This window comes from Hypomesus transpacificus, chromosome 19 (assembly GCF_021917145.1).
Source record: "Hypomesus transpacificus isolate Combined female chromosome 19, fHypTra1, whole genome shotgun sequence".
Taxonomy (NCBI): Eukaryota; Metazoa; Chordata; class Actinopteri; order Osmeriformes; family Osmeridae; genus Hypomesus; species Hypomesus transpacificus.
In genome coordinates this window covers 9,271,220-9,291,243 of record NC_061078.1, presented here as the reverse complement: position 1 = coordinate 9,291,243, position 20,024 = coordinate 9,271,220, and the positions used below count along the sequence as shown (strand labels likewise).

Below are 20,024 nucleotides of genomic sequence, written 5' to 3'. Positions count from 1 at the left end.
AGCAGTGCTTGAATTTGCCTGGTGCCAAGGAACCAATGGTCAGCCATCCAAACTGAGAGGAAAGATCAACAACAATTGACTGAGATCCAATCGAGGGTGCACGTTGAAGTCATAAGTGTATGTTTCACCTTTAACACCACAGGTACTGTTGAAAGCCTGCTCTCCAGATAAGGACTGTACAATCTGACTGAAGGAAGAGGAGGCATGACGTTTGTAGATAACGTGGGCTTGTGGCCTGCCAGAGTCATCGCTGGACTGCTCCAATGGGCGGATAAAGAATTCATCATTGGTCAGCTTAAACAGTCCGGTCTACAGAGAGGAAGAGGGGATCAAATTTGGTTGCTGTTAGACATAATGAAAATTCTAAGAACATTGATAACGTAGATTATTTTGAAATGCAAGGTTTGATTGCTCTGAAATGAGAACAACATAGTACGGGGTGGCAGTGGGGTTCAGAATATTTTGTTATGAGAAACATATCAAGCCCATTACACACAGACTTATGTGGATCCAAACTTCTTAGGCTTGGCCAAAAATGATTTAGCAAATTCTACAGTATAGGAGAGATGTTAAAATTAATAGAAGAAATAAAAGGCAATGCATAGAGCTGCGTATTAAATACCCATAGAATACAGTATTATACTCATTAAATTACTATTATTCGCATCATTTTCTCTGCCTCACGGGGACCAAAGGCGGACAGAGAAATTGAGTCATAATCACAGTGAATAACTCTTCTTTTTTACTTGGACTAACCGTTTGGACATTTATAAAATTACAGGGCCATGACCTGTCATTATATCCAACTACAAATGTTTACATAGGCGACCACATTTACTACAAGCAATGTCAGAGGCCTTCACATTGGCCCATTTAGGTGTATGGAACTGTACCTAAATAAATTGCACCTAAACCAACTCAAACCCTAAAAGAAGATAAGGAAAAATTCACAGGAAAACGCAACAAAAATGTAAGAAACCTTGAGAGGAGCAATTCTGTAAGGGATTCCCTCAGCCAGAGACAGAGACACAGAGAGATGCAGACCATATGTTTAACATAGTCATGCATCAAGAGTAAAGATAAAAAATTAAATTTGCAAATGTCCAGAAACATCCAGAATTCCATATAAGAGATCTGAGTTTCCAATGTATTCAAAGGGAGAAGAATATTTTACAATCCCTCAATGACTGTAAGATTAAATAAAGACCATGTACTTTTGTCTGCATAGAAGATAAGAAGTATTAGTCTACACTACCAGTGCGCAACAAAGAAGCTATAGTACCCTTGCGGCAAAGATAAGCTGTAGTATGATATAACAAAATTAAATTTGATCATAACCATTCATTTGGTCTTCTTTTCTTAAACCCTTGAGAATGGGCTGGGACGCAACTGGAAAATTCAAAAAGTCACATTTCCTTAATGAAGCAACAGATATTATAACAATTCATGTTTCCTTTCTTTCCCCCTGAATGTGTAAGTACCAGTGTTCTTTTACTGGCATATCATAAAATCTTTACATCATAGTGGCCCCATGAAAAGAGAATTTTGCAAAGATGTCAGTGACTCTACTGTGCATACCCGATACTAATAAGGAGCACAGAGGATTGGTTGGTGCAGCCTATTTCAAAGTGCCATGCTATGCTATGCCAGTCACCTCTTAAGGATTAATTCCATCTCCATCTCTCATCTCTTTGCAGTTTTCCCCAGAGGTCCTGTTAAACAGTATCCAACCTTGGTTCCTCACAGCTGAGGGGCAAGCTTAATCTTAAGAACTAAAACATGTATCCCCTGTGGGTGCAGGGAACCTTAGTGTGCACTTCTGACAGGAATGGATGTCAGAACATGGCTCAGGAACATGCAGGCTTGAGTTGTTTTAGTTGTTCTTATTGTTTCACAATGCCCTTCTGATAACGATATGCGAGTGTAGTAAACACATAACCTTAGCACAAACACTGTCTAAATTGACTACAATCACACAACAAAGCAATAATAATAGCATGTGATATGGAATTAAGACTAAAAGAAAAGTAAATTGCACGTTGTTAGTTTATACCCCTGCTCTGTATGAGGCACGTTCATCTGACACTCTGAAATCACCCTCTGATGATAAGATTGGGAAGGAGATATAAAAAGAGCAACCATGTAGACAATTGCACACTTTGTACATCGTTTAATTTGAGGTGAGCTTTAGTTGCTAAATGAAGCAGAATGAAAGGCTTTGTCTGGTACGTGCACACTCGTTCACACAGATATACAGGCTTTATTGTAAACCTGCATCACAGAAAGACAGGCCCCTTATTTTACAATGGGACATGATTTGACAGTAATAACTGATGCAACACATCCTTGACACACAGAGGTGATGTCCTGAAGACCAAAAGGGGATTAGAGTGTATCGTTTGATGCAATAGCTTAACATTCAATCGGTGTATGAAAAATAAAAGGTATTCTAGAGATTGCCAAAAAAACATGCAATAATTTAAAGCTTTTGCAGCAAGTAAAATCCACTTTTCAGACACCAACCTTAATAGAACAACAGAGTGGAGTTCATCGCAAGTTCAAAGCAGCGGTATATGTTCTTAAAAACCTGCATCTCCTCTGAGATGCTCCAGGACACATTTTAAGATGCTGCCTTTTTCATCATACTTTCCATCAATGTTCTGAAGCTGAGGTGAGGCATTGCTTCAAAAAGATCAACTCTCGCCACCATTGTGCCTGTGCCCAAGAACACCAAGATCACCTGCATGAACGACTATTGCCCGATAGCACTGACCTCTGTCATCATGAAGTGTTTAGAGCGGCTAGCCAAATCATTCATCTGTTCCTCGCTGGCTCCCACTCTGGACCCTATGCAGTTTGCACACCGGTCCAACAGGTCTACAGACGATGCCATCACCCTGACAATGCACACCGCCTTAAGCGGAAATCCCGGGGGGGACACGACCCCCCCATCCCCCTCCTTGTTAAATTTGCTGACGACAGAACCATTGTGGGCCTCATCTGACAGTGAGGAGTCAGCCTACAGAGAGAAGGTTGATATCCTGACATCATGGGGTCAGGACAATAAACTCTCTCTCAACATCAGCAAGACTAAGGAGATGATTGTGGACTATATAGGAGGGGGCAGGAGGAGGAGCATGCACACCTTCATGTCAACGGATTCTAAGTGGAAAAGGTCAGCTGCTTCAGGTTCCTCGAGGTGAACATCAGCAATGATCTCACCTGGTCTGCTCACACAGACAAGGTGGTCAAAGCAGCCCAGAAACACCTCTTCTTCTTGAGGAGATGAAGAAGTTTGGCAGGGACTCAGTCATCCTCACTAACTTCTACAGATGCAGAGCACACTGACTGGTTGCATCACAGTGTGGTATGGGAGCTGCACAGACAGGGACCGCAAGGCTCTACGTAGTGTGGTCCGGTCTGCTGAGTTCATCATCGGCTGGAAGCTCCCTGCCCTACAGGACACTTACCACTCACACGATGCCTCAGGAAAGCTGGCAGGATTCTAAGACACTCATACCACTTCAGTCTTTTTGCCCTGTTGCCTTCTGGCAGGCGATACCGAAGCATTTGGTCTTGCACACGCAGACTGGACTACAGTTTCTTTCCAAGGGCCATTAGGCTTCTGAATGAACATTGATATGGACATTGATACACTGTCGACACACATTAGTCACTTTACACACTGTCACTTCAGCTACTGGTTGCACAATCAGCAATATTGCACTAATTGTACCCTACTTGTCTCTAGGTTAGTATAGGTTATAAGGTTAATTTAGGATATTATGTGTTTTATAGGTTTAGTATACTGTATGGTTTATTATTTTATATATTTAGGAGGTTTATTATATTATATGTTGGCTTGTTATCATAAGTACTCAGAACATAGGTTACACCTATGTCATGGTATGCCAAGTTGCTTTGCGTTGTCTTGTCCAAAGAATTTCAGTGCCCAGTCTGACCCTGTGTTGTTCTGTGCATCTGACAATAAAATACTTGAACTTGAATGCACAATCAAATACATATTAAACGGTTTGAGGTGATTTCCTTTGATGCCACAGTGGATCAAAATCACTTTAAAAAAGCATAAATTCCATCACAAATAGGTATTCACATTTATGTTTTATAAATGTGTCTTGATTACTTCAGAGCTTCAGATGGGGATCCACGTGAGACTAACACTGTGATATCTAAATATATCCCCATCTGTTTGGACAAAAACGTTTAGGCCCTGTTTGTGTCATCCAACTGGTTACATCCTCTTCACTAATTGACAACAATATCAGTCAGTACATAAACTCACCAAGCCATTACAGGTACTTATTGCTGCACTCCCCTTCACAGACGCCTCATCCCAAACATCTCCAGAAAGGTGGCACAGCAAGGAGCCTTGGCCACGTATTTTGGCGCCCTCCAAGCCACCGTACCTGCGTTCCGTCAGAAAGCCAGGAGCCAGCAGGTGTGGGTTAAGGGTGAGGTTGAAATGCAGATTGTGGCCGTCGTGCTGCAATTGGTAGAACACACGCGTTAAGCTTCCCAGATCCCCTGGGGCCTCCCGCCGCTGTATCCGGCCAGCATGGTGGAACAGGAAGTTGGACAGGAAGTGACCTTTGGCATCCACTCTAGAAGGATGAACTACTTCGTACTGCTGGAGCTCCCTCAGAAAACTCTCTGTGGGAAGGAGAGAGAGAGAGGACAAGGATGTGTGGTCATTATCCACTAATTGACTGAGTTTATAAACAAGCATGAGAGAAGTATAAGGTGCGTTCGACATGGACTGACTTCATGCAGCGCTGCAGCCAGCTGCAGACAGCTGACTTGAAGCAGTGAATTCTGGTTAGACTTTTTGTCCGATTTGAGACGGCACCGAGGCTAGGTCACTGTGACGTAGCCATCAAAGTACCGTGAGATCGATTCGAGAACTACCGGCTGTGTAGCCGAGCGCATTTTCTCAAGAGCAACTGCACGGGTTCTAATGACGACAAAGTTATTTCATGATTGGCCAGACTCACACACAACAACTTTTACGCGTGTTTTGTCATTATTCTGACGCCTTCAATTTCGTCAATGCTCAAATCCGGACCAAACTGTTTCATTAAATTAAAAAATGTGTTGAAGAAAGTGTTTTAGACCGCCTCTTCACTAACGGAAAGACTAAGTTTAATTATAAATAAAGTAAAGTAAGCATCAGCGCTTGATCGGCCATGACTGACGTCAACGCAGCAAACCACGATAAGCAGGAATGTCCGACTTTAAGGAGGCATTTTTAACCCCTCCCCGACTGCAAGCATCTACTCTCGCCGGTCGTTTCATGCAGCCGCAGTCCATGTCGAACGCACCTATAGACAAAACCATCTGGACATCATCATATACCTAGTATCTACACTACCATGGGAAGCTCAGACAAATGTGCAATTACACTATTGAGCCATTACTGAGGAGGTATTTCACATGGCACAGATCTCAGTAGTGTGGCCCCTGGTGTGCACACACAAACCACCATTAGAGATTAATACAAGGGTTGGACAATGCATCTAAACAGATCTCAAAAACAAAATAGGGAATACACGTTCCAAAAACTTTGCATACCCTGCAGGTTTTCCAGCTCTGATACATTTGGCTTGAGATCCTGTGCCAGTATCTCAGCTGGGAATATTGACAGTAAGTCAATCGAAATGCACTGTGCACATGCAAATGCATGGTTGGCATGAACATCTCATGTTTGGTCACAGTTGTCAGCCCCTACTCTTTGTATGCTCATCTTGACCCGGCGAGAGTCATTGTCATGGCAACAAGTGTGATTGCAGCAGCACAAGCTTTAACAAAGAGAGGAAGGGGTCCACAGAGCTAGCGCAGCGAGTCAGTTCACACACATAGCTATGTATGTATGTACGCACAAGCGATGTATCCTTCCACTGACAGAAATGGAAACTCTTGATACACATTTACCAGACCCACAATAATACAGGCATTGAATACAGCTATTTGCATGCACTCACGCAGGCACGCAGACTCACACACAAACAATAGTGTTGAAGGACTGGAAAGAATTTTGGGACTGGTAATCTACAGAGGCAGTCATTCATATGACTAAACACAGCACTTTCATGCAAATACACACAAAAAGCCACTTCAGCCACTAGAAAATGCCTGTGTATCTCTGCCACTTCTCTGTGGGGGTTGTGAGTGTATTTGCAATCCATGAAAGTCATTCCAAAGCGCATTTCAACTTTCTCTGGTATCATTCAGTATTCAGCTCACTTTTGAGTGCAGTGCGAGTCAGATGTTTTTAATGAGCAAACACACATGCACATCTTGCTGTGCTAAGATGAGTCATCTCTCTTTCTACACAAATACATGTGCATCAACACACACTTGCATACATTTCACTTTGTCCATACAGAAGCACATATAAACCCTTGCAGGCAAATTACAACACAGCCTACGATGTACAGTTTATTGTCACTTTGTTTACTTTCATGCTGGACATTCTGGACAGGGGTACTTTTCTACAAGGATGTGTAGGAGTTGTTTCATGGTTCCTGTCGGGGTGCCATTGTGTCAATGTTGTGCTATGCAGTCTTCTTCGTGACCCAAAACCCCTTCAACCCAAAATAAACACATGGAACATAGTTTTGCCTCTCCAAAAACACTTGCTATGGTTGGTTTTGTAGGAGCCGTGCCACCTATCCCGAGGGTACATCTCTAGACTGTGGAGACATTTTTAAAAGAGCTCATATGCTACATCGAATGGGGCTGGGCCGGATAGAGGGACTAATAAGCTGGTTTACTCACTAAAAAGTGATAAGAGTTTGAATCTTGTGCATTAAGATTTTTACAAATCCTCTCTTTTAAATAATCCGGTTGTCTGTCAAGAAAGTATGGCGCAGAGGCCAAAAGTAGAAGACTGATTTGGCTTTGCGCTCAAACTAATGAGGGAGAATCTGGGAATTACAGTCAGAAATTATATACCCAGTGAAACCTCTGAAAGCTGTAATGTACTCTTATGTTGAATTTTCCTGAAAAAAATTATACAAACCCTTCCTAAATGAGACAATGAGCAAGAAGTTAAAACTCCTTCTAAATACATGGGTCCTTGCATACAATCAAGCTTCAAATGTGTGTATGCATTAAAGTAGCTGCATTTCTCATTGTCATACTCTTTGTTAAAAGGATGCAGGTCGTGTAACTTATTATTTCATGATTGTGGTCATGCCGGTGGTGTGCTCATGTTGAATACAGATGGGAGTTGAGTCAATCGATATTACAGAAGGGCGTATGTTTCCTGTTGTTTGATTCTCACAACACAATAAACTAGCCTAGGTGAAACATGTCATTCTCATAATCCCGTGTGTGTAATTGGGCTGTTCAGGCGTGATACATGACTATCAACAACTACCTAAGGCCTCAGTGATGTGCCTTCTCTTGACTGGTAGCCTGACAGTCACAAAATACTACTGCATGTCTCATATAACATATAATATGATGTTAGAGACAACGACCTAGCCTACAGTATCGACAACGTATCCAAAAAAACATTGTTGAGAAATAATTACTCCAATCTTAAACATTAGCTACAGTAAATTTGAACATATTGAATGCACCGTAGAAGAGGCTGTACAACAGCTCAGCTTTGTTCCCGAACCACAAAAGGCAAACCTCAACATCTTCCACAAAAACTAAAGCCGAGGAATTAGAATATGAATTTCACAACGTTGACTTACCAGCCTCTTGGTTAAATCCCAAACTTGGATTGTTTTCAATGACCGACAAAAAAAACGCTGCGACAAAAAAGTGAATAGGAGATGGAGTTTGTGCACGAGCTTGAAGGCCGCGGTGGAAGTAAGTCATCTTGCTGGAACGATAGTAAACGAAACATTTACCTATTCCTTCCCCAAGAAAAAACTAATTTTTCTAAATACTTTCCATGTGCAATAAATTACTGTCCTTCGGCCACCATAAATATAAACATTACGAGAAATGGTGACTACCCAACCAAACTTCATTAGTTTGAGACATTGTTCTCCCTTGTGCACAGCTTGTCAATTGCGTCTTTTGCATTCCAAGAATGTTAACCAGGTTGAGTTATTTGCTGACTAGACTCTGTCCCCTCTTCCATCCATCGGTCTTTTCAAGCAGCCCATGACAGCTCGGAACTTTTTAACAAAGCCAAACTTAGTTGAAGAACCGCCCTCTAAAACAGTGGGAGGGTTGACTTCAGAAAACAATGTAAAAGTCTCTTTATGAGTCTGGGAAAATTCAACAAAATTAGCTTTCTTGGGTTGTATGTTGGAATTAAAACACATGTACTAACAATGTCAATAATGTTGCATATTTTAGACGAGCTACTGCGGCTTTCAACCCCATTTTATATCGGAAAATCCTCATCAAGGTTATGTGTTTAATCTAGACATTGACAATATTATCTTGTTTGTAAGAACTACACGCCATAATTAGTAGGTGCATCAGTCAAAGCACGCTTAGGTTAATAACTATAGGTGCAGGAGGGAGTGCCCAATCTGTTGCTCCCTCTAGCGGAAGATACATTTCACCAGGAGATATCGTCATCACTTCCATGGATGTTGTTATAGACAGACGAGATTTACCGCAGCTACTCCCACATTTAAGACAAAAAAGAAAGAATACACCTCTTTAGCGCAGCCTTGGATACTGATTTTTAATCATGTTGCTATTTGTAATGACGTTTCTTGCAGTTGAGATGTGTGCCTTACCATTTTTCACATAACCGTTTACCCACAGTCCTCTCCAAAACGTCAATTCTCTGTAAACCAATCCTTACTTTGCGGGGGAGGGCACTCCGAACGCGCCCTTGTATAAAACCCTAATCCAGCGCTCATTGCGTTTTCAGTCTCCTGTTTTAGAGACGAAACCTTCCAAAATTACGACACGAAATTAGACTATAAGTTCTTTACTTAAATGATACAACTGAACATGATAACTGGTGTCGCATGAGTTGGGAAGACTGAATGCTGACTTTGATATGCCATCGGTCAACGACCAAGTGCTAGTCGAAGCACCTGTTGTCGTTTACCTATCAGTGAAGATGGGCGAGATCCTCAACCACAATGGGAGCGGGATACTGAACATGACTTCTTTGGACGAGGACAAATTCGGCAGTCTTGAGGATATTGATGTGACCGCAGATGGCACCCCTATTCTTAGGATAGTTATTTCTGTTGTGTACTCTGTGGTGTGCGCAGTAGGCTTAGTGGGCAACCTCTTAGTATTTTTCCTCATGAGGTTAAGACAGGGTCGAAAGAAGTCAAGTATTAACTTTTTCATTATCAACTTGGCTGTAACGGACTTTCAGTTTGTTTTGACACTACCGTTCTGGGCAGTGGACACTGCGCTTGATTTCAGCTGGCCATTTGGAGACGCCATGTGCAAAATCATTCTATCGGTCACCGTTATGAACATGTATGCAAGTGTTTTCTTCTTGACTGCAATGAGTGTGACTCGATACTGTTCTGTCGCCTCTGCCCTGAAGAGCCGAGTCAGACAGAGATCATGTTCAGTCAAATGGATCTGTGCGGTATTGTGGGTCTCGGCAACTGTCGCCACAGCGCCAACGACAATTTTCTCTGCTGTGACTGTTGTAGCTGGAGAGAAACTCTGCCTTCTCCGGTTCCCAGAGGGCCACGACTGGCTAGCGCTCTACCACATTCAGAAAATTATCATAGCCTTCATCATACCCATGCTAATTGTTTGTATTTGCTATCTGATGCTCCTACGGTTCATCCGTTTGCGAAGCATGAATAACAACAATAACCCAAAGCGGAGATCGAGAGTGACCAAATCCGTCACCATCGTGGTTCTATCCTTCTTCTTGTGCTGGATGCCAAACCATGCCATCACCTTCTGGGGCGTCTTGGTCAAATTCAACGCAGTTTATTGGGACAAGTCTTATTACATGGTTCACACCTATGTATTCCCTGTGACTGTGTGCCTTGCGCACGCCAACAGCTGTTTGAACCCAGTACTATATTGTCTCATGCGACGGGAGTTTAGAAAGATGCTCAAGGACTTGTTTTGGAAAATTTCGTCTCCAGCTACCTCTAAGGTCTGCGCGATACGCACGTTCTCGGGTTCCTTTAACCCGCCGTGCGATGGCACCCAAGGGGTTATCGCTTTAAACGTCATAGATGCAGAACAATGTCGACTTTCCATTATTGACAGAAAAGGCTTATCCGCCTCCAACATCATCCCGCACATCTAAAGGTGATTCAAGCGCGATTTCAATGAACATTAACGGAAAAGCACGATGCGCATGAACTGGGACCTGTATTTGTGCCACACGTTGAACGTTCTAAACCACATCATAAATTGCCAATAGGTTATTCGCAAGCAATTCAGTTGAGCAAAGTGAATGTTGATGTCAAATACTTTTAAATTAAAAGTGCATTAAATGCACATATTTTGTGGCATGTGTATTGTCAGAGCCGCGTAATCTGGATCTAATGATTTCTGGTTACCTTTACACGTCTAAGTAAACTAGGCTACCTAATGGGTTGAATTATTCTCCAGCGCAAAAAAACTTTTAATGTTAAAGGTACATCAAGTCTCTTGCAAAATGTTAACGATAATAACCCGTTTGGTCAATATCACTGACCCATAATTTTATGGAAGCTTAGGTTTTAGGTGTTAATTTTGTGGTATAGGCTATTGTTTGAAACATAGTAGCCTACCATATTTGAATGCAGATAGTAGGCATGTAAAAAATAAAATACTATGTCTGTAATGTGAACTTACTGTAATAAAGACTTTATTCATTTGAGTTTGGTGTTACTGTGCAGCCAACTTTAATGCGCCTTTGTAACTAGCCTTTGTGATGACTGATGTTTCATGTGCCACAATGACGCAAAAGACAATATTGGGAATGGGAAAGTTATAGCAATGCGGAGAAACATCTATGAATTGTTTTATTTTATTTTGATTTATTTGATCACAAGTGGGTGTGTTTCTTTATCAATCAGTGGTTTCAGTTTAACATAGGCTACATCATCTTTATTAATAATTTGGAGGAGGTATTATTCTGTTGGATAATTACCATCCTATATGCCTGTTGTCCTTGATGAAGACTGAACTGACAAAACACTGGCTTTTCCAGGATTTAAGCAATCTAAATGAAAATGTACCAGTTCCAATTCAACACCCGCATGCAGCTCTGAGCACACGATCCAGTTGTGTGTGTAATAAATCAAAACAGAGAGGAGTAGAAGTTGTACGTACACTCAGTTAATCTGCACATTTATGCACAGTCCAGATAAAGTTGCAATCTTGTATGAGTATATTCATGTTAAGCCGAAATAGTTTTCAGTGCAATTACTTTCATGAAACAAATATGCCTACATCTGTAGATAATAATAAATCAAAACAAAACCCATTATTTAAGTTACATTTTATAAATTGTTTGTATCAAAACAGAGTTAATACATTAACAATAATTGTATCCCAGAACACCCCCTCCGAAAATAAGGTCATAAATACTGCATGCACACATTTTAGTTGATGGATGGTTCCATACTAATAGATGACCAGTGAATGGACTATAAAACTCCATCGTTGCTAGTGTCCCCATGATGATTAACAGGTGCAAATCATATCTGCTCTCAATAGTCAACTGGCGGTAGAGTCACCATCCTGGTGAACTCCTCGTAGTGCACCTTTCCATTAAACTTGACATTGGCCTCCTTGAAAAGATCATCAACTGATAAGAACAGCAAAGAAAACATAATTAGCAACATCAAATAGGCTAATGTCCATTTCATGTCCATACATTCAGTATTGTAGAAAATGACCCCTGGGAGCGTGTTCTATCACATTTCAGGAAGTAGATTGCCTAGCCAGGTAAGTAGAGAACTCCAGTAAAGATGCTTTCATTCTCAATTTCCACACAAAAAAGAATAATAACGTTCTGGCTTCATAAAATTATATTTACCCTCTTTATCTGTTAGCTTCTCTCCAAGCTTAGTGAGCTTGGATCGTAGCTCAGTGGCTTGGATATAGCCCTTGTTCTGTTTATCTGTCATCCTCATGGCCTCCAGGATCTCTGCCTTGGGGTCCTCCTGCTGGATCTGCCTGTGCATCATGGTGAGGAAGGTGGAGAAGTCCACTTCACCTTTCTTATCTGGGGAAGGACAAGAGTAACCACTTGTGGAATTAGGATGCTTTTTGATGGTGGAGGATCAGTCAATATACTCAACCTATTTGGACATAACACATCATTGTTCATTCAAGTTGAGCCTCTGCACATTAATGCCACAATAACTATAATACAAAGTGGTATATGTGTTAAAGGTCTTTCTTCAAAAGCCCCAAAGTTGAGTTAGGGTTTAGCAGACAAACCATCCACGAAATGAAGGTGTGCTAAAATGGGCCAGAGACTGATGGAGAAAAGTGCTTAGGAGGACATGGTAGGTTTCGTTAAATTGCACTTACTTGGAAAGTGGACATTGTATATTCTAAAGCCCTTCTCCCAATTTATTTTATATTATTTAACAATTATGAGCATCTGAGAGACATTAAATACATGTTTTCTTTCAATATAAATGGCCTATGTAATTGCACTAATCTTGTTTTTCTCAATGGCCACATTTTCCATGATGCATTCACGCAGAGAAAATGATAAACCAACATGTGACCAATTCCAAAACAACTCATAGGTCCTGTGCACTGTGAAAATAATGGACGGGAATTAGCCTAATTTCAATTTGCCATACTTTGCCAATTCAAGTGGTTTTGTAAATGTGCGGATTGCTTTAGATTTTCATTTGTTCCTTCCACCTTCTGAAGCAATTTTTTAAAATTGAGATTTACTTATAAAGTCATCAGCCATAGAACCCTCAGAACTGGATGGAAAGTCAGACAAAATGAAAAATAGATTTTGATGGACATCTTGGGGGTAGGCTAAATGGTCTTTGTTGATTAAGATAAACAACTGGTTCTTTTAGGTGTTCCTCAGAGTTGCATTTTGTGCTTCCACCCTGGAATACTACCTGATAAGGTAGTTATCTAAACTTGACAGTCACGCTTTATTGTGAACAATTACTGTGTTAATTCTAACCTTTGCCTTAAGGCTTAAGATAGCACATTGCAAAGCCTTAACCTATACCTCACACATTTGGTAATAATGGACAGATATTGAACACAGTCATCATTTTTTGTATCCCCTATTTATGTTAGTTTCAATAGCTTAATATGAGAAGAGTATTTCAAAGTGTTGAGATGTTCCCATATGCAGTGCAGGGGCATATATTGTTCGAAACAATGAATACCTACCTATCTTGTGGACCTGTAAATGTCGCCCCACCTCGCTGAAGGTCGGACTGGTGCCCAGACACCGCATTACTGTGATCAGGTCCTTGACTTCTATTTTTCCCTTACGCTTCTTGTCATACAAGGAAAAACATTCCTTGAACTCTGTTAGGAGGGTGGATAGCACACTACATTATTACTGTGTATGATTGAGGTGTTCAGAGTTTATTAGATATTCAGTGTTTTATAAATCTTTATACAAATAATTTATTATTAAGGACTACAATACTGGATATTCTATTTTAAAGTTGTTGTTACTTAACATAGTCCACAAATACCCAAAGTGAAAGGAACATGCAACAAAACACATCTCACCATTAATTTGAGTTTGTGTGAGGAATTTAGCCTGCAAAATAGACACAATTTGGACACAATTTCACAAGACAATATTATTATTTCTTATTATTATTGTTTCTTCACAGTGAAAATCACATTGATAATCGTACAATTCTCTTACCATGTCTTGAGCTGTGTCTCTCGCTTCCTGTAATGATGTGACTCACCTATGCAGATTCCAAAGTCCACCTCCTGAATGTGTAATCTAATGGCTGTTGCTGTGGAAAACACATTACAGCATTCCCAGTGCCATATTACGCTCCAATAAAACCAGCCATTTATGGTCTTATGACATCCAAAATAAGAGGGACGTGGCACACAAGTGTTTTTCATAGTATATATGTTATCAGCTCCTGACCATCTTTGCTTCCAGGACAGGCAAAGTCTGCAGAACTGGTTCTACAAAGTATCTGAAACATTCCAAGGAGTTGATTGTCAGTGCTGATGTGACAGCATAACGAGGTTGCTACAGATTGGGCAGCAGTACATTCATGCTGTGAACAGCCCACTCCATCTCATCCAAAGCATTTTGTCTGGGAATGTGCATTTCAACTGAAGTAAATTAAACTTTCTACATTCTTTGCTTTATGGCGCATTATTGTACTAGACTTATTCATGAAAGGTAAACTATTGCCAGGAGGGTATTCATTTTAGCAGCAACAATGTTCGAATATGCTGTCCCATTGAAACATTGCTCCGCTAGTAACCAGGTACCTGAAAACAGTCCCCAGATCATTACACCACAGCTGCCAGTTTGTACTGTTAGCACCTTACAGGCTGGGTTCATGGGCTCAATATACTGACTACAGAGTTAATTTTGAGGTATTTGCAATTTGTGACATTGTCACTAGATGTACTCTAATGATCTATGAATGGGTTAGATATTAGTTATTAAATTCACAAAAACCAAGACACAAAAGTGGCATTTTTTTTTATTATTATAAAACATAACACAAAAAAACTTTGATCCCTTGAATATGCATATGTTCAAGTATATCTGACCTTTGCATGTCTTTCGAGTGCAACAGGACATTTTACAGCAACACTGGAATAGACTACCTTGTTGACCACTCATGGCATATAGCTAGTCAAAAACAATAACAAAATAACACTGGGTTTGGGTTGAATCTCAGGTAACAGTAAAGCACGTTGTGACAAAAAGGCCAGATACAATTCAGTGATGGTCAAGTCAGATTCCACTTGCAATTAAACAGTGCAACTGGAATGAAAAAGGATGTGAACATCAACATTAGCAGACTTGACCCATATTCTTTATAACGACCACTTCTACATTTAATACGTAGAAATAAGATGACATAATAATTGTGTACCCTAACCGTTTTTACCATTTGATCGTTGTGAAGAGAGAGGAAGACAGCCATTAGGTCTACAATGAATTATCTACTTTAGCCGTTTCAATTTTTTACTTAATGTGCTGAAAACATTTCACTTAATCATCTTAAAATGAAATATCATAAAACCAAATAGTACATAATATAGCACCGAGGCCAGTGGTTATCATACTCCCTGAAACAGGCAGATCATAAAAAAAAGCTCACAGGCTTCCTTCCTTTCTTCAATGGTTGTCCTTAATGTATAGAGTGTAGTAAGACCAGGGTTCTGGAACATAGATGAGCCCAGGGTACTTCTTGCGTAACACTGGGTCATTCCACAGGTAGGTTACCCATACTACCACCAGGCCCATGGTAAGAAAGAAACTGTAAAACAGAAACTCTCCATTGCTGTCCAAGTTTGAGCCTTTTCGCCATCGGTGCACCACCAAAGCACCCATGGCAAGGAAGCTGAGAAGGAAAAGTTCAAAGATCTGGCCCTCTGTAACCAAATACCTGATGGGATTAAAGGATGGATTAATGACGGACGGATGTGAGGACGATAAGAAGCTAAGATGCTTTTCAAAAGGGAGCCAAATAGTATTTATTGGCATCCTCAATGCTGAGTTATCACCATTTGAGCTGATGCAGAGAAAGGGGCCTTCAAACTAGAGATCAGCTACATCTATCAGATTTTTTCTATGCCATTTTGATGCATTTACTTAAGAAATATGATGATACTGTATGTATACACATAGAAGTCAACACAAAGCTGGTACCACGGTACTATTTTTTCAGTATTATTAAAGAACTGAATAACTGTCAAGTTTACAGTTAAGGGATTCAAAACCCAATGGTGTAGTAAAAAACATTCTATGATTGTGAAGTTTGTGATGATGGAGTAGAGGCAAAGGAGGATGTGAGGAGGAAACTGACCAATAGTAGAGAGCACTGGGCCAGAGTAACAGCCAGCCAGACAAAGGCATTTTCTTCTCCTCTTTGATTTGAGTGAAGCAACCAGTGAAGTATAGGAACAGTATAAGGAAAAAAGGAATGTACCTACAGGAAGGAGCAGAAAGCAGTTTTGTATTTATTTTATAAGACAACCAAAATATACTTCTATCATATGTGACACCAAAATAGTTTCATCCACATACCACATTAAATGTCCCAGCTGTTCATCGTAATAATAAAGCAGTTCAAAACAATCAATCTAAAAGACAGAAAACATAAAAAGGCAAGTGACAAAATACCTAAAATAAATGATGCGTACTAAACATTAAGTCAGAGAAATGTATATAAATGCACAAAACCTCCACTAAAACTTGTTGAAACCTACCAACGACGTGGGTTTGAGATCTTTTATGATGGGGTTCTCCCTGACTGACAGGTGAAGCTTGTAGCCACTCAGGATGAGGCGATGGTTGATGGAGTCTCCCACCAGGTGGATGCTGGCGCCCATGACAAATGTGATGATGCAGAGGTAAACTGCCGATCGTGGGAGAGACCTGGGGCTGCGCTCTATCAGCTGGCGCGAGGAAATTTAAGTGTGTAAGTGCAGAGTGCTAACCCTAACCCTATAATCACAGGATAGGGGCTAAAAAACACTGGTACATATTTCACACACTAGAAAGCACATTCATTTATTTATTCCAATCAGTAAATCATACATTAATTGTGTAAGTCACAGATAGTGTTCTTTTCCCCATAGTAGCTGTTTATGAGTTCTAAATGACCTGACCTAACTCCAAAAACAACCAGGCTCCAGGACATAGGCTAGGGAAATAATTACAGTAGTAAATGAGCCTCATTGTCCATTTTATGACCTGTGAAATGGATACACCCCACTCCCTGGTCACGAGAACAAAGCGGGGGTATTTTCACCTCGTCACTTGACTTTTCATTCCTGTTAAGAACTTGAGGGAGTTAATCATTTTCTGTATTCCACAAGTTCGCAGGTCAGGAGATAGTCAGAATACAGAAAACATCTTAAACTATACTGAATAATTATTATAATATATAATAATGCTTTAGTTAAGTGTGAACTGTGAACCATCTTTAAGCTGTGCCATTTAGGATCAGTTAATCTCACTGAGTTTTTGGTGTTGGTCTGGTTGGTTATCCTCATGATTGTGACCCATCAATGTGCTCCAGTCATGTTAAGACTTGTTCTTTATATTTCAGCCACACAAAACAAAGGCATGTCCTTTTACCAAACACAAACACACATAGACCTTGTCTTACTGTACCTTTAATAGTAGGAAGGGTGTTAAGACATTGTAAGCCATATGAAAGTAGTCCCCAGCACTAGGCTTGTTTAGGGGAAACCACTCCAGAGGAAGGATAATCTAAAGATAACATACAAAGACGTTACACACTCTGGTTACCATTATTGTTGTTACAACCATCTATGGTCAATCAATACACACCACATCAACTGGGAACAGAAACAAGATAAGTGATCATACCATAACAATAGGCCTTCCGAAGTCCAGTACCCAGTTCTGTAACATCAGGCAGAACCATATGTCAAAGTGGAAGTTTTTTTTGTTCGATGCCCATTTTTCCTTTGCCCCCGATATGCTGTTGAAGAAGAGACACGTGATGGACTACAACAGTGAGCTTTGAGCGATACCACAAACGTGGGTATTTAAAATGATATTCCATTAGCCACTTTATATTGGAATTTTTCTGTAAACTGGGCACAAGATAAACCACCAAATTATCTTTATAAATTGGTGACTCCTTTAAAATCGGTTAGTATGCAAGGCTGGCAGAAATGTTTGTAATTTTTTCATGTAGGCGTATGCATAGTTATAACTATGCATTCGTGGTTATTTTTTATTCGTTTTTGCTATCCTACTCGGGTCTTACTTGAATGGAATCCGGATGTTTTCTAATTCGCTTTGTGGCATGTCTGTGCAGACTAGTTCGGGAACCGGGCACAGCCTACATTCAACAAAGTGTAGTTCAACCAGTGATTAATATAATTTATATGTTAAATATCCAAACCTAGGGTTTGATGTTGGTTGTGCTGTACTGGTTCGTCTTTTTCGTACAACCGTCTGCATTATTTTTCAATTCCAGTTGCATAAAGACTGTCAAGCACAACTTCAAATCGTTAATCCTCCTTTTTCTTCCTGTCACAACTTTGTTCTTGAGTTTTGGTTGGCGGATCGTATTCCAACTTTAAATTGCATCTACCGCCACCTACTGTACTGGAGTGTAACGCCAGTCATGGTCTATCTACACTATTCTCATCTACAACCGTCTTTATTTAAAAAAACTCCCATCATATAAATACATATTTAGCCTATAGTCTAGGCTATATGTAGAGCCAAATAGTTCACGAATGACATTTAAACCAGATGTCAGATGGCTGAGCGTCGAGGGAGTCGGACTAGTAATCCGAAGGTTGCCGGACCGATTCCCCGCCGTGCCAAATTACATTGTGTCCTTGGGCAAGGCACTTCACCATACTTGCCTAGGGGAGGATGTCCCTTGATTTACTGTAAATTGCTCTGGATAAGAGTGTCTGCTAAATGACTAAATGTAAACCTACCCATATCATCCCATCGTTTTCAGCTTCCTTCGTCACCTCTGTCACGTCTTTCTTTAACTAGGGATGTTTAAAATAGTGTGGCCTTCACATTATTGGTACATTACTGCCACATGCTGTGCTGGAGTGTAGGCCTGCACTCGATACACTGGGCGTTTTGACGCGTTGCATGCCATCATGCCATCAGGTTCGTCACGGAAATGGCTCTAACGTTTTGGATATCCCTTTACAGGCGTCATCTGATTGTGAAACCACCTCATTAGACAGTAGACAACACACACTGGCCTTGGCTGCTATATCTGAAACGAATCAAATTAATCAGAGACCCCTTGAGCTCTAAAATGAGCCTATACTCATTTTAGAGTTTAGCCTATGTAACATTCAATGTGACTTCAAACACCAGTCAGGCCTTCAAAGTAGTCTCCTTTAATTTGTCCACAAGGAGGCATCCTTGTTTCAAGAAGAGGCAGGCGACCTAAAAAGTGATTAACTAGCATGCCTCTAAAGGTGTCAAAATATAGCCTCTTATTGAAATGGTGGTGTAGTTTAACCAGTAGTGGTTTTGGGCAGGGCGAACCGGGCAGGCGCCCTGGGTGGCATGAAGAGGGGCGGCAATTTCCCAAGTGGATCAAATTAAATTAACCCAAGGCCGTAGCCATGGAGTCAACATTGGGGGAGACAAAATCTGCTGGGGAGTCTGAAGGTCCCCTCTTTAAAAACCTTTTACGATTAGTTATGAATATTAACATTTTTTTAAATATTTTATTTATATTTTTATATCAATATATTGGGGGGGACATTTTGACCAGATTTGAATATTGGGGGGGATGTGTCCCCCCAATATTTATTATGATTACGGCCCTGAATTAACCATCCCGCTATTCTTGAGATTCAAACGCACTACCAGCAGAAGGCGCCAACCGCGTCACGTCATATGGGGGGAGGTTGCCCCTTGTCCAAGGCGCCAAATGAAATGTGCTAGGACTGCGACTGAGATTAGTTCAATTTTTACGGAATACATGTTTTCGGTTGTGGGTAACTAACAACCCTGTATAGATTGTCCTTCGAACATGGGTGTGCAGGGTAGGAATTCGCTTCTAAACAGCCCGCCATCCCCCAAACACCTAACACATTTGATATGCCTACAGCTCACGATGCGGTGTACGCTTTACCTAAAATAGCCCTTAACAAAACCGACAACGGGTAATTGCAGCAAAACTGTCTTTTCACCGTTCTTGACTATTGCGCTGGATACATCGTAGTACTATATTTAAGCAACGAGTAGCCAACGAGTGCGAGTGGGTTGGTAACATAGAGTTAATGGTTGGTAAGGGATATTCCCACGGGTGTTACTGTCCCAAAATCAATATCAAGATTTTCACGAACAAAGTATCGGCCATACTAGTACTACAGTACTGTAGGCTACAGTACGGCCGCAGCCTGTCCAGCGAGTTGAATAGCAA

At 40.7% G+C, this 20,024-nt stretch overlaps 4 protein-coding genes across 12 annotated transcripts in view; 1 reads left to right on the top strand and 3 right to left on the bottom strand.

Annotated features, from left to right (window-relative positions):
• LOC124481802 (A disintegrin and metalloproteinase with thrombospondin motifs 7) overlaps positions 1-8,157 on the bottom strand; it is a 58,421-nt gene extending 50,264 nt beyond the window's left edge. For 4 of the 5 annotated variants that reach the window (XM_047042044.1, XM_047042046.1, XM_047042045.1 and 1 more), the window contains exons 1-3: positions 7,725-8,157; positions 4,304-4,671; positions 129-309 (exon numbers count right to left, since the gene is read on the bottom strand). In XM_047042044.1, coding sequence (XP_046898000.1) covers positions 129-309; positions 4,304-4,671; positions 7,725-7,851 — 676 coding nt within the window. In that variant the 5' untranslated portion in view covers positions 7,852-8,157. The remainder of the gene's footprint in view (positions 1-128; positions 310-4,303; positions 4,672-7,724) is intronic. The other variant, XM_047042047.1, reaches the window with a different exon arrangement.
• Positions 8,158-8,890: 733 nt separating this feature from the next.
• On the top strand, positions 8,891-10,699 carry rxfp3.3a2 (relaxin family peptide receptor 3.3a2). The gene has a single exon (XM_047042261.1). The coding sequence runs from the start codon at positions 9,002-9,004 to the stop codon at positions 10,235-10,237; it is 1,236 nt and encodes a 411-aa protein (XP_046898217.1). The 5' UTR covers positions 8,891-9,001; the 3' UTR covers positions 10,238-10,699.
• Positions 10,700-11,404: 705 nt separating this feature from the next.
• LOC124481958 (calmodulin-like protein 4) lies at positions 11,405-14,066 on the bottom strand. 3 transcript variants are annotated; one of them, XM_047042265.1, is made up of 5 exons: positions 13,793-14,066; positions 13,651-13,681; positions 13,300-13,440; positions 11,960-12,148; positions 11,405-11,728 (listed from the first exon to the last, which is right to left on the bottom strand). In XM_047042265.1, the coding sequence occupies exons 1-5, from the start codon at positions 13,793-13,795 to the stop codon at positions 11,631-11,633; spliced, it is 462 nt and encodes a 153-aa protein (XP_046898221.1). In that variant the 5' UTR covers positions 13,796-14,066; the 3' UTR covers positions 11,405-11,630. The 3 variants fall into 3 exon arrangements, with proteins under 3 accessions (XP_046898221.1, XP_046898223.1, XP_046898222.1); XM_047042267.1 differs by having other exon boundaries at positions 13,839-14,035; XM_047042266.1 differs by having other exon boundaries at positions 11,623-11,711; positions 13,793-14,038.
• A 521-nt stretch (positions 14,067-14,587) lies between these two features.
• On the bottom strand, positions 14,588-18,178 carry cln6a (CLN6 transmembrane ER protein a). Of its 3 annotated transcripts, none has more exons than XM_047042262.1 (7): positions 18,015-18,178; positions 17,471-17,585; positions 17,252-17,350; positions 16,342-16,530; positions 16,160-16,215; positions 15,939-16,061; positions 14,588-15,518 (listed from the first exon to the last, which is right to left on the bottom strand). In XM_047042262.1, the coding sequence occupies exons 1-7, from the start codon at positions 18,071-18,073 to the stop codon at positions 15,248-15,250; spliced, it is 912 nt and encodes a 303-aa protein (XP_046898218.1). In that variant the 5' UTR covers positions 18,074-18,178; the 3' UTR covers positions 14,588-15,247. The 3 variants fall into 3 exon arrangements, with proteins under 3 accessions (XP_046898218.1, XP_046898219.1, XP_046898220.1); XM_047042263.1 differs by having other exon boundaries at positions 17,471-17,506; positions 17,877-18,127; XM_047042264.1 differs by having other exon boundaries at positions 17,471-17,506; positions 18,015-18,111.
• Positions 18,179-20,024: the final 1,846 nt, after the last annotated feature.

Excerpts from the sequence above, each read along its gene's own strand:
- rxfp3.3a2 (XM_047042261.1), top strand. The coding sequence starts at position 9,002 with ATGCCATCGGTCAACGACCAAGTGCTAGTCGAAGCACCTGTTGTCGTT.
- cln6a (XM_047042262.1), bottom strand. The coding sequence starts at position 18,073 with ATGCAGACGGTTGTACGAAAAAGACGAACCAGTACAGCACAACCAACA. Across the intron at positions 17,586-18,014 it reads CAACCAACATCAAACCCTAG|CATATCGGGGGCAAAGGAAA; the intron begins GTTTGGATATTT and ends CTTCTTCAACAG. Across the intron at positions 16,062-16,159 it reads CAGCTGGGACATTTAATGTG|GTACATTCCTTTTTTCCTTA; the intron begins GTATGTGGATGA and ends TCCTTCCTGTAG.
- LOC124481958 (XM_047042265.1), bottom strand. Across the intron at positions 13,441-13,650 it reads CACACAAACTCAAATTAATG|AGTTCAAGGAATGTTTTTCC; the intron begins GTGAGATGTGTT and ends CCCTCCTAACAG. Across the intron at positions 11,729-11,959 it reads GAAGCTAACAGATAAAGAGG|TTGATGATCTTTTCAAGGAG; the intron begins GTAAATATAATT and ends TGTTCTTATCAG.